The sequence below is a fragment of the Lonchura striata genome, chromosome 14, assembly GCF_046129695.1.
Source record: "Lonchura striata isolate bLonStr1 chromosome 14, bLonStr1.mat, whole genome shotgun sequence".
NCBI lineage: Eukaryota > Metazoa > Chordata > Aves > Passeriformes > Estrildidae > Lonchura > Lonchura striata.
In genome coordinates this window covers 15,759,391-15,771,727 of record NC_134616.1, presented here as the reverse complement: position 1 = coordinate 15,771,727, position 12,337 = coordinate 15,759,391, and the positions used below count along the sequence as shown (strand labels likewise).

The 12,337-nt window shown below is 51.7% G+C and overlaps 1 protein-coding gene across 1 annotated transcript; it reads right to left on the bottom strand.

The window, feature by feature from the left end:
• Positions 1-2,220: 2,220 nt before the first annotated feature.
• LOC110477957 (cis-aconitate decarboxylase) lies at positions 2,221-8,844 on the bottom strand. The gene is made up of 6 exons (XM_021544219.2): positions 8,824-8,844; positions 8,210-8,264; positions 5,752-5,939; positions 4,595-4,687; positions 3,909-4,114; positions 2,221-3,139 (listed from the first exon to the last, which is right to left on the bottom strand). Exons 1-6 carry the CDS (start codon positions 8,842-8,844, stop codon positions 2,221-2,223), a joined length of 1,482 nt encoding a protein of 493 aa, XP_021399894.2.
• Positions 8,845-12,337: the final 3,493 nt, after the last annotated feature.

Sequence of the window (12,337 nt, the reverse complement as noted above, 5' to 3'; positions counted from 1 at the left end):
ATCCATGGGAGAGGGTCAAATCCCATGGGAGAGGGTCGGTACCCATGGGAGAGGGTCAAAGCCATGAGAGAGGGTCGGTACCCATGGGAGAAGGTCGGTACCCATGGGAAAGAGTCAAATCCCATGGGAGAGGGTCGGTACCCATGGGAGAGGGTCGGTACCCATGGGAGAGGGTCAAATCCCATGGGAGAGGGTCGGTACACATGGGAGAGGGTCAAATCCCATGGGAGAGGGTCGGTACACATGGGAGAAGGTCGGTACCCATGGGAGAGAGTCAAATCCCATGGGAGAGGGTCGGTACCCATGGGAGAGGGTCGGTACCCATGGGAGAGGGTCAAATCCCATGGGAGAGGGTCGGTACCCATGGGAGAGGGTCAATGCCCATGGGAGAGGATCAGCACCCATGGGAGAGCGTCAAAGCCCATGGGACAGGGTCAGCACCCATGGGAGAGGGTCAATGCCCATGGGAGAGGGTTTTGTTCCTTCCACTGGAGCCCATCTTGGTTCTGTCCCACACATCAATCCCTTTAAGTGCTGGCTGGCCTGGAGGACCTGCCTGGCTCCGTGGCTTTCCTGTTCACCGCAGGGTGAAACATGGAGTGACACTTTTGGGGATCTCACACCTGACCCAAACCATGGGAAACTCAAAACTTGTCATGGAAATTTGGCAAGTATTTGGAATGTGTGGATGATGGAGGAACTTCTCTTGGAGTGATGGTGTTGGAGCACTGGAGGCTTTGCTGGCTGATGGTTGTAGTTGTCTCTGGGAGAAAGAGAGAGTGGGGCTCAAGGTTTTTCCCTGGAGGAACCACTGGCCACAGGCAGCATTGCAGCTGTCCCTGTCCCAACCTCTGCTGGGCTCCCCATCTATTGGAAAAGCCTCTGTATTGTGAGTATTCCAATTAAAATGGATGTTTTCCATAATGCAGCATTAAAGCTTTATGGAGAAAATGAATTTAATTCCATTCTTTATTCAGCAAGATTCATTGTGAATATTGGACAGTGGGAGAGAGAGGATGAACAGAGGTGGGAAAGCAGTTTTCTTCTGGATGGTTCATTCCCTGCACAAACCACAACCAGCAAGAGAAAAGGATCTTCCTTCTTGTTTGCTCCCATCTCATCCCTCTTGAATACTGATTCCCACAGCAGATTCCACAATTTTATCACAATCATATTGGAAAGGAGCTCTTTGGATCAGCAACCCCAGTGTTTAATGTAAAGAAGTGTTGAGTTCTCCATCTCACCACTCAGGGAGGGTGCAGGGGAAAGGGCCTTCCAGGGAATGGCTGCTCAGGAGCACAGATTCCAGATTTCATCCATTTTCATGGAAAGATGAGTTAAGAACCAAGTCTCAATGAGCTTCCCCTCCCCTCACAGGGGGGAAACAAGAGTTTCCCAATGGGAGTCACAGTCTATGTGCCCAAGTCACCTCACAGAGAAGCCCATGGGCCAGCTGGTGGGCCAGCTCAGAACAGGCACCTGGGAAAGCCTAGGAAAGCCAGGAGGGATGGTGTGGAACAGCCTTGGGATGGGCAGGGATCACCCTCAGGGTGTAGGACTGATGTAGGATTCCTCACCTACCAACTGTCTCCCCTTCACAAAAGACATCCAAGTCTCAATGGTCCACAAACCATCCTTTGTACACAGAGAAGTGGCAAACAGTGCCCACAGGTTGCAGAAATAGGAGGCTTTCACTGGGAAGGAAAATAATCCCTCTGTGCTGGAGAGTTCTGCAGGCAGGGCTGTTTGCAGCAAGGATGGATTTCTCCTGTGGCCAGTGGGACTGCCTGACCCCAACCCCAAAAGTGCCCAGAGGAGCACTAAGAAAAGCACAGGCTCTGCAGCTGAACTTCATCCTCTTCCCGGGCTCGGCAGTCAGGCATTCTGCACAGAAAAGGTTTGGAATCCAGCTGTAAGAAATGCACAAGCACCATTCCTTCTGGAGAACTGGATGATAACCCAGGATTCTCAGAGATTTCCATGGGAATTTTTTTATACTTGTGGTGGCCTTTGAGCTTCTCAGCCAGCACCAACCAGGAGTTGAAGTTTACTCCATGTGCTAACCCAGACACAACTCCTGGCTCGTGGGTTCCTTTGGAATTATCTACTGGAAGGGGTGGGAACTTGCCTGTCTTTGGGAATCAGTAGGAAAGCACCAATGAAGAAAGGAATTGCAGCTTCACCAGGACAAGCCCTTCACCAAGCCCCCATGCTGTCCCCTCACAGGCTGCAGGCCAGCTGGGAGCTGTCTGACAGGTTCTCCAGGTTGTCCACCAGAGTGATGATGGCTTCTATTTTTTCTTCTGGAAGAACATGGGAGGCATTGGATCGAAACTTCTTCAGGAGCGACTCTTTGCTCAGGGGGTTCCTCCAGTGCCCATAGAAAGTGTCACATTTGCCAGTCAGGATGTCCCCGCTGTGCAGGAGCAGGGCCACCTCTCCGTACATCTTGTCAAAGTTGGCCACATTGTCTTCAGGGTGCTCCACCACCACCTTGTCCAGCAGCTCCCTGAGCTCCTGCCGCTGGATGCTGCTCTCAGAGAAGGAGCCCAGGCCCACCTCGCCGTCCAGCAGGGCAGCACAGGCGTTGAACTGGAAGGAGTGCCTCGCCTGGTGCTCCGAGCTGGGGAAAGGCCGGTTGATGTACTTGGACACTGGGATCTTCAGCATAATGCTGCGGATCAGAGAGGGGGAGAAGGACCCCGCGTAGTTGATGAAGAGGTTCCGGACGGACAAGGCAGCATCCACCACCCAGTGCATGCCCAGGTGGGCTGGGAATCGCTTGAAGGCAATGTCCTGCTTCTCCAGGAGGAACTCGTGGTGCTCGCCAGGCGCGGACAGCGGCTTGGGCTGGTAGACGCTGTAGAAGGCGCTGAACCCCGAGCAGCCGGGGATGTCATCCAGGATCAAGGGGTTGGCCTCCATCCCTCGGCCCGCCAGCAGAGCGGCCTCCAGGCCCAGGCGGGTGGCGTTCCCCACGTGCAGCGGCTTGGCCTGGGTGGCAGCGTTGGCCATGGGTGCCCCGGCCAGGGACGCGGCGATGCCCAGGGCGTGGCAGCACTGGGCAGAGCTGAGCGACAGCAGCTTGGCCGTGGCTGCGGCACTGCCCAGGGTGCCCACCACCGAGGGAGGGTGGAACCTGCAGGGGGACGGCAGGAATGAGCAGCCCTGGCTGCCTGGCACAGGGAGAACCAAAGGACCCCTCCCACGGAAAAATTAACGGGAAATGAGGGACCCGTCAGCCAGTGGAACTCCCTCGTGGTTTTGGTGCGGGTGGGATTCACCTGACTCAGAATTTAACCATAAATTTTAGCTAATAATTTAACTTTAAAATCAGAGTTTTACTTCAGCTTAGTTTAACTCTGAATTTAGAGTTAATTAACATAAATTTAGTCTGAAAACGGAGTTTCTCCTTGAAACCTCTTCAGGAACACCAGGGTGAGCTCAGTATCTCCAAAAAGCAATTTGAACTTTCTCCAGGGGATACCATGGTTTGTGTCCACACAGCCAAACTTTCTATCCCTCAAACTAATAATTCGGCCTCAAACACACCCAAGGGAACAGTTCCTGGTTGATTCCATTGCTTGGATCTCACCAGTGGCAGCTGGCCTAGGGCCAGTGTCCACCACCAAACTCTGCTTGGTTCTGGGATCCTGCCCTGGCTGGGTCAGACAGTGGCACTGCAGACTCCCTGGGAGTCCTCCTGAGGGCTATTTTTGAGGCAAAATCTCTGGAAATCACCAAATAAATGCACGGTGCAATCACCTCTGGCATTTGGCTCTCATTAAGACTTTACCCTGGGGTAAAGCTAAATTAAACTGGACTTAAACTTGGCTTAACCTAAACAAATATTTTAAAACCCAGACTCACAAACCCTCTTCATCCTCAGTGAAGAACACGAGCTTTACCTTTTGGGAATATCGTGAGCCTCCGTGGAGAAGTGCATGAGCCTCCCTTGCACTTCCAGGCCCACGTTGAAAGCCAGCAGGAAATCCAGGCCGTTGGGTTTGGTGTTGGGTGGGACCATCTGGGAAGCTGCCAGGAGAGCTGGCAGGACAGCCCCAGAGGGGTGAGTGGCAGGGTGCCAGGTGTCATCAAAATCCATGGAATGAGTCTGCCAGGGAAAAAGAGGTGAGAACGTGCTGGTCGGACGCTGAGGGAATGAAGGCTCCCTGCTGCTGTTCCTGAGGAAATTCTGCCAAAGCTTCCACTCGGTGTCCCCACGGGGTGGTTTGGCTCCTGTAAAAGCCAGGAGATTCCCGGCTTTTATTCCCCACCACTGAGTACTCTGCTTCCAGGAATGCTAATTCCTAGCACCACAGATTCCCCTGGGAGAGCAAGGAACACAGAATCCCCTGGAGGAGCCAGAAGCACAAATTTCCCTGGGAAAGCCAGGAGAACAGATTACCCTGGGAAAGCTGCGAGCAAAAACCCCCCTTGGAAAAGCCAGGAGCAAAGATTCCCCTGGAAGGGCCAGGAGCACAAATTCCCCTGGGAAGATCCAGGAGCACAAATCTCCCTTGGAAAATCCAGGAGTACAAATCCCCCTTGGAAAATCCGGGCGCACAGATCCCCTGGGAAGATCCAGCCTCACCGCCACGCCGTTGGTGAAGGCAGCCAGTGTCGGGGAGAGCTTCACTCCTGGCTTTCCATAGACTGAGCTCACGGCCACGGAGGAGTACAGCTCCTGTGGAAAGGAGGGAATGTCAGGAGAGCCCTGGGGGTGATGCCTCAGGTTTCAGCTTTTATATTTTTCAGATTCTGAGCTGCTTTAGTGTGTGGGTCTGGGCTTCATATTAGGGCATGGTGAGCTCTCTTCACAAAGTAGGGAGACAAAACAATTCCTTCTCTAGCTGGGGACCAAGGACAAATGATCCAAATCTCAGGCCCAAGAGCATAAACAATGTGTAATGAAGAAAGAAAACAGGAAAGGTGGGACTTTGTAGGCTGGGACTGTAGTTGGGCAATTAAGTCCAGTGTGCTGGTGGACCAAGGCTTACAATGGTGTGGGACCCCGTGAGCGCTCGTGCATTTTGTGACTGTTTTGGGTTCACCTGGGGTGTAGCCCTGGCTGGTCTCTTGTGCTGCCCAAGGTGAATCCATTGAGACCTCCTAACAAGCCCCTACTTTATTCTTTAGCTCCATCCAGCCTCTGTTCTAGGGCAGCCTTCACGAGGCAGCAGAGGGAACGGGGATGGTGCCAGCCACCCCCAGCCCCAGCAGCCACCAGGATTAGCCCCGGCTGTGGTGGTGGCAGTGGCGGTGGCAGTGGCGGTGGGGCTGGCAGTGGCAGTGGCAGTGGTGGTGGCAGTGGGGATGGCAGTGGCAGTGGCGGTGGCAGTGAGGCTGGCAGTGGCACTGGTGGTGGCAGAGGTGGTGGAGGTGGCAGTGGGGATGGCAGTGGCGGTGGCAGTGACAGTGGGGCTGGTGGTGGCAGTGGGGATGGCAGTGGCAGTGGCAGTGGCGGTGGCAGTGGCAGTGGGGTTGGCAGTGGGGATGGCAGTGGCAAGTGGTGGTGGCAGTGGCAGTGGGGATGGCAATGGGGATGGCAGTGGCACTGGCGGTGGCACTAGGGGTGGCAGTGGTGGTGGTGGCAGTGGCGGTGGCACTGGCGGTGGCACAGGCGGTGGCAGTGGGGGTGGCAGTGGAACTGGCAGTGGCACCGGCAGTGGCAGTGGGGGTGGCAGTGGCGGTGGCAGTGAGGCTGGCAGTGGCAGTGGCGGTGGCAGGGCTGTCCCTGCCTGTCCCTACCCGGCAGTAGCGCAGGGCGATGTCGAAGACGCGCGTGGTGCTGCCCACGAGCCCCACGCCGATGCTGTCCAGGATCATCCTCTTGCTGCGCTGCCGCACGGTCGGGGACAGGTGCTCGGGCCGCGCCGCGCGGATGAACGAGGCGAAGCTGCTGGTCACGGTGTCCTCGGGAGCGCTCCGGGCGGCCACTGCAGCGCCGGGACACCGCGAGGGGACAAGGACAGCGGTGAGCCCTGTGCTGGCGGCCGCAGCCCCGTGCCCCCGGTGTCACCAGGCTCAGGGAACTGCACCTGCCCGAGCCAGGTGGGTGAGTTTGGGGAGCAAGGGCAGGGAGCTGGGATTCATCATCCCCGTGGCTCCCTTCCAGCTTGGGATACTCTCTGGTTCCGTATGTTCTATACATAAAGTTTCATATTCCACAGGTGCTCTGGGCTCCTCCTGGGGTGGCTTCCAGAAGGTTCAGGTGAAGAAACTTCAGAGCTCAGCCCCATCCCCTCACCTTGGGGTTCCAACAAGCATTTTTATGGGGAGTATCAACACAAATTATGTCCCTTTATCCAGAGGAAAGCCAAATATGAACAGACCACAGAAATCCAAAACTTCCATAATTTTTTTGGAAAGCGGGACTAGCCCCAAAACCTGGATTTATCCAGATGTTTCATCCTACAAGACACTGAAGTGTCTTGACTCAGCCACCAAAACTCATAAGCCCTATGTACTCCATAGGATGTTAATCATTAAAAGTAAGTTAAAATTCTGTGGAAAATACCCAGTTTATGTATATTGTATATTTTAATTTCAGAGACAAATTGTTTAGATTATATCTATCTCATTATTATATATTAATTTTAAATAATAACTTTTATAATTCATATAGTAATTTATAATTTATAAAATTATTCTTAATACTATAATTAAAATACAGAATACTATGAATATAATTATATTTATAACTTGCAGAATGAAAATTGTTATGGCCTGTTACAATTTATATTTTTAATTTGAGAGTGCACAGGAGAGCAGGAAAAATAAAATTCCACGTGGACAACATTTGCAGGATGGCAAATCTAAAAATTTACTCACGGGTGGATGTGGGGGTGCACACAGAGATGGGGATAAAAGATGAATTAATGTTCAAATTAAATGAATCACAGGTAAAAAAGAAATACTTTGCTCCAAGAGGAAAGCTCATCCAGATCGGCAGGTACACAAGAGGCTTTGGTTTTGGAACAGCAAACACGGCAATTAATGAAACGACCATTCCCTAATATCCCTCGTTTGGATTCATCCCGAAATGTCGCATCGGTGACTCACGGAGCGCTGGCTCACGCTCGGGCTCACCTGGAGCCCGGCCTGCGGCTCCTGTAAACACAGCTGGGAATGCCATCACCGCCTGACTCACCCGGGAACATTCCCCTCCGATCCCGCAGCAATCGCGGCTCTCAGCGCTCCGGGACCCCCGCAGCATCCCCCGCTCCCCCCGCACCCTCCGCAGCGGGAGCCCAGATGTCAGGGAACATCTGCCCCCGTCACCCAGCACCCAGAACAGCTGGACTGCTTCCTCCCCGGCTTCAAATGCTCTTTGTCACCTCAGCAGGCAGCGGGGTTTTTAACCCTTCAGCTAAAAGCATTCCATGACTCCGGGGTTTTCCTCTTGGTATGGCAGGACTTCATAAAAAAATTAAATTGGATGCAAGACCAAATAAATCCCTCTGGATTACTATTTCTCTTGTCCTCAGGTCTCTTTAAGCAATATTCCTTGCATTTATTGTGTTAATAACTCATTTTAAAATAAATTGAGGCAATAGACTAAGAATATATTTTAAAATGCGTTAATAAACCTATCATAAACTTACAATAAGCCAAGAGCTCTTTTTAAAATAAATCAATAAACTTATAATAAACTTATACTAAACCAAGAAAACCTTTAGAAATAAGTTTATAAGCATAATAAACCATGGTATAGTTTAAGATCAGTTAATAGACTAAGTTAAGAGACAAAATAGACCAAGTGTCTACATGGCCAAAGTGTATTTAATTTATCCAAAGCTGGGCAGTGCTGGAGCCACAGAAAGAGATCCATGAATGTCTGCAGGCAATGCCCAGGGTAGGATCAGGTGTAAGAAGGAAGCAGTGACAAGCGGAGGAGTTAAGGATCTGAGCCACCTTTTCAACATCTTACATTTGTGGTTAAAGAATTTGGAAAGTCTGGTTCTAAACCAGTTAAAGATCTGGTTTAGCACAGGACTAACAATCCACATTTTTACTCTTTGCTGCTTTTCTCCTGTTCCTTTATCCCCGAGGGCAAGAAGCACCAGAGTACCCCTAAACTTTTGGAAGCTTTTCCTTCCAAGAATTTGAGGATTTCTCTGGGTGTGCTCAGCCCAGCACCTCCTTTTCCAGCAATTATTTAGGGATGCCCGCTAGGAAAGGATGGGGAATGCTGACAGATACAAACCGTGGGCAGCAGTTTTGTGGACTTGCCGAGAGCTTGCCAAGAACTTCTGGGATTTCTAGAGGAGAGACACAGAGAGGGAATTTGTCATTGGAGCTGCTGGAAGCTTTCTCAGAGCAGTTTTCCTGGTTGTGCCTCTCCTCGTGAGACACTCACAGATCAAACGAGCACGTAAAAGTAACAGTATATTTAAAGGAGGGAGAAAAATGTTTTCCGAAGCTGCATCCAGCAGGGATGCCAAGAACATCCAGGGAAATAAAGGCACACAGCTGAAGGGGCAGCAGAGCCTTTGCAGCCCTGCCACCAGATCCTGCAGCGAGTGGGACCAGCTCAGAGTGGGCACAAGGAGCAGAACCCACGGAGCACATCCCAACAACAACAATCCCCACATGGCACGGTCCAGGGGATGTTTGGGACACATGAAAGGAGCAGGATGGCAGGAAAAGGTCAGTAGCTGAATTAAGTGACTGTGAAAACCATTGGAACTTGTTAATTTTGGGGCAGGTGCCCGTTTAATGCCACAATCAGGTAGACCAGTGGAGGAACTGCCCGGAAAGCAACATTTCCTCCTTAAAGTGCAAAAGGTGAGCTCAGGGATGGGGAGGGAAGAGTTTTACCTGGAAGGTGGAGTAGAGCATGCTGGTGGCTGCTTTTCCCAGTGCCTTTCCCGGCTCGGAGTGCTCGGTGCGAGGGATGGCAGAGGTGTGTGGCTGGAAGGTGCTGGTGGCAGGGTTTATATCTGCGTCCAAAAGGCAATTTGCTTTCTGTTTTGTGCAACTAAATTTCCAGGGGGATGACATCAGCCCCTGGGGAGCCAGAGGGTGGGGGGAATCTGTGAGGAGGGGTGGTTTGTCCCTGCTGGACAGAAGGGAAACCCCCCCCCCCCCCCACACACACACACCCGGTTTCAGGAAATAAATAAAGATTTCAGACAATAACTGACAAGTTTCAAGGAAACTCCTGTCTCCAAAGTGTCACAGGTGCCAATGGGTGAAGCAACTGGCTCCAGGCTCCTCCTCCCGAGGAGGAATATAAAAGTGGGATTTACCAGGAAATGAGAGGGACAAGAGCATCCTCCCATTGAGCTGAAGTGTCACCAAAGCAGGTAAATCCCAGCTGCAGAGGCAGAAGTGAGGCAGTGGTGGTTTTCTTGGATGCTTTTCTTGAATACCTTCAGTGTTTGGGTGTTTGGCTGAGTCTTTCCCAGCTCTCTTCCTACTCCATCTCCAGCTCTGCTGGGTCACTGAACTGGGAGTGCAGCCTGGAGCTTCCAGGGAACACCGGGAGCCTCTGTTCCCAAAGCAATGTTTGGATTTTGGGGGAATACCACGGCTGTTAGCTTTGTTCAGCAGTGGAACCTGGGAACATTTATTATTTTGGGCAGAGTAACAGCCTGGTGGGACACGCCTTTATTTAAAATTGGATTTTTTACTAACTCCCATGCAGACCTTTGCTGCAGCAATGCATCCCTGGCAATTCCATCGTGGTCTGCACCAGAGGAGAGACAGGGCTGTGATGTGAAATCCAGCTGTGTGTTGTGGCTGTGCACTGTTCATCTCGCTGTGTGTTTATCCAAAATGAATTTGGTTCTCTCTCCGTGTTTATCTGGAGAGAAGCAGTGTTTCCTCAGAGCTCTGTAAATGTTTGTTATCACTAACTAGGTGGGATGGAAAACTAATGGCAAGGTGCTGCAGGAGATGAGTGAAAATGGAGTGGTTTAGTGTTTGCAGATGTGTCCATGGTGTGGGAAGCCTTGCTCCAGCCTCTTGGGGACAGAATGGCTGTGCCCTGGAATATTCGTGTTAATATTGGTCATGGAGAAGCAGCCGTTGGATGCACAGAGAAATTCCTGCAAAGCTGAGAGCCCCGTGGAAATGGGATGGGATGGGAATGACCTTTCCTGGAAGGGGGTGAAGGGAAGTTGCTGTGAGGACAGCAGGGAGGGAAGGAAGTGGTGTCCAGAGCCTGTCCCATGTGGCTCCGAGGTCAGCGGGGGCCAAGAGCCAGGAGGGAGGGAGGACCTCACACAGCATTCCTGCAACCCCAGGGTGAGGGATGTCGGGGGCAAGCAGGGAGGGGGAAGAAGGTGGAGGGGGCAGGATGAGGGAGGGTGTGGCTTTGGCTTTGCCCTCGCTGCACGAGGGATTTGAGCAAGGCAAGGATCATCCCGGGCTGCCCCATCCCTCCGGGAGATGCAGCTCTCAGGCAGCATCCCAGGTGTCCAGGTGCCTCCTCAGCACGGGGACATCTCCATCCCGTGCTTCCCTGGACTGTGGCTGTGCTGCTGGTGCCCTGGGCTGCAGAGAGCTGCTGATTCCACCCAGGAGAGAGGGATTTTCCACCTGCTCCCCTGCCTCCTGCACAGCCCCGCGTTATCCTGTCGCACCACCAGGGTTCTGTGGTGAAATGGCTCCTTAGGGACAGTGACAGCACCCATGGGTGGGGTTATCCCAGGCCATATTTGATCAGGGAACCCCTTGGGGGTTCCCCCGCTGGGCCTCGTTGTTCCAGCTCAGTGCAGCCCCCAGTGTTCGGGTGCTGCTGCTCCTGAGGCAGCACCAGGAGGATTTTCCCAGTCTGATGTGTCCTGGAATTGCAGCAGAGGTAGGGACAATGTCCAGGGCCATTGTGCCCAATGTCCTGGGGCAGGGACCACAAGCCTGGGTTGGTGTATGGGGGGTGGGTGTGAGCACTGGGTTCAACTGCAGCTGGTTCCAATCCCACTTTCCTCCTCCTTTTCCACATCTTGGGCTGGATCCTCTCACATCCTTCCCCTTAGCCTGACAGCGGTTCTGGTGTTTGTCTTCCTCCCTTCTCCCATGCCTGCAGTGGAAGAAGAGGAAAACATCCCTGTGAGTTGTGTCTCTCCTTCCCTCCCCATCCCCAGCTCTTTGTTGCAGGCCTGTTTTCAGAAAAAAAAAAACAACAAAATGAGCTTTGGCAGATTAAAAACCACTGCTGGGAGCCAAGGAGTCACCTGGCCAGCCCATCTCCCTCCCAAATCCTATCTCACCCTCTTCCTGGGACCCACTCCAAGCAGGGGCTCTGAGTGTGCCTTTGAGCCACTGCCTGGGCTGTTTCAGGGCAAAACATCTGGAGGAGCTTAACTTTGTGGCTCATTTCCAAGTATAACCATTTAAACCAAAGTCCTTCTTTATGTAGAAGTGTCATTTAAAACAATAAAAGAGATGAAATCATGAAATCCACTCAGCTCTGCCCAAGGACACAGAATTGCTTGGGACCTCCTTAAAGGCAGTGCCTTGATGGGAAAAGGGAGAAATCCTACCTGGGAGCTGGGATCTGGTGCATCTCCCTCGCTGAACCCAAAATCCCAGCCTTTAGCACAACTAAGTAATTGAATAATTCATTGTTCCCCAAGCTTTGCTTGGAGGTTTTTAGCCTTTCCTTATTTGATGAGAGTTGATGTTGCCAAAGCAGTTTGGAGCTGTCGGAGTCAATTTATCCTTCATCCTTCTTCCTTTGGGGAAGTGACATCCTCTAGAATAAATGGAGAGAGGAAAACACTGGGTTTTTAGCAGAATAAGAGAGTCCAGAGGGTACTGTTTGCAAAATGTAAATTTGGCCTGTGGATTTGTGTGATCCTGGGATTTAGGTTCATTATTATTCCCACATTATTTTTCTTTGGGTGGTGCTCCTTCCCTCCTCCTCACTCCCCCTAACAATAGTGGAGCTTTCCTCCCTTTCCAAAGGGTTCTTTGGAATGGCTGAGAACAGAATACATCACCTTCTCCCTTTCCAGCTTTTTTAGCTCACCAAATATTCTAAAAATACCTAAATAACAAGAACATTGCTGTTTTATTTTCATCTTTGTTTCCCAACAAAACCCTCCAGAGAGAAAACTTCAGCTCCTGGTACCCAGGAGTGCCGAGGAGTGGAAACGTGGGGGCTGCCTGCAAACAGACGAGTTCATGGGAGAAATATGAAGGGTTTGAAAATAGCCTGTTTAGTCACTGGGGTTTCAAGAAAGGGATGGAGCTGGAAAATTCCATCTGGAAGGGAGACAGTGTGTGTGCGCACCGTGCCTGCCCTGTTTGTCTGCAACAGTGGATAAGAAACGTCCTGGAACGGCTCAAAAATACCTTGTGGCTTTCGTCTGGATGTTTGTTGGTT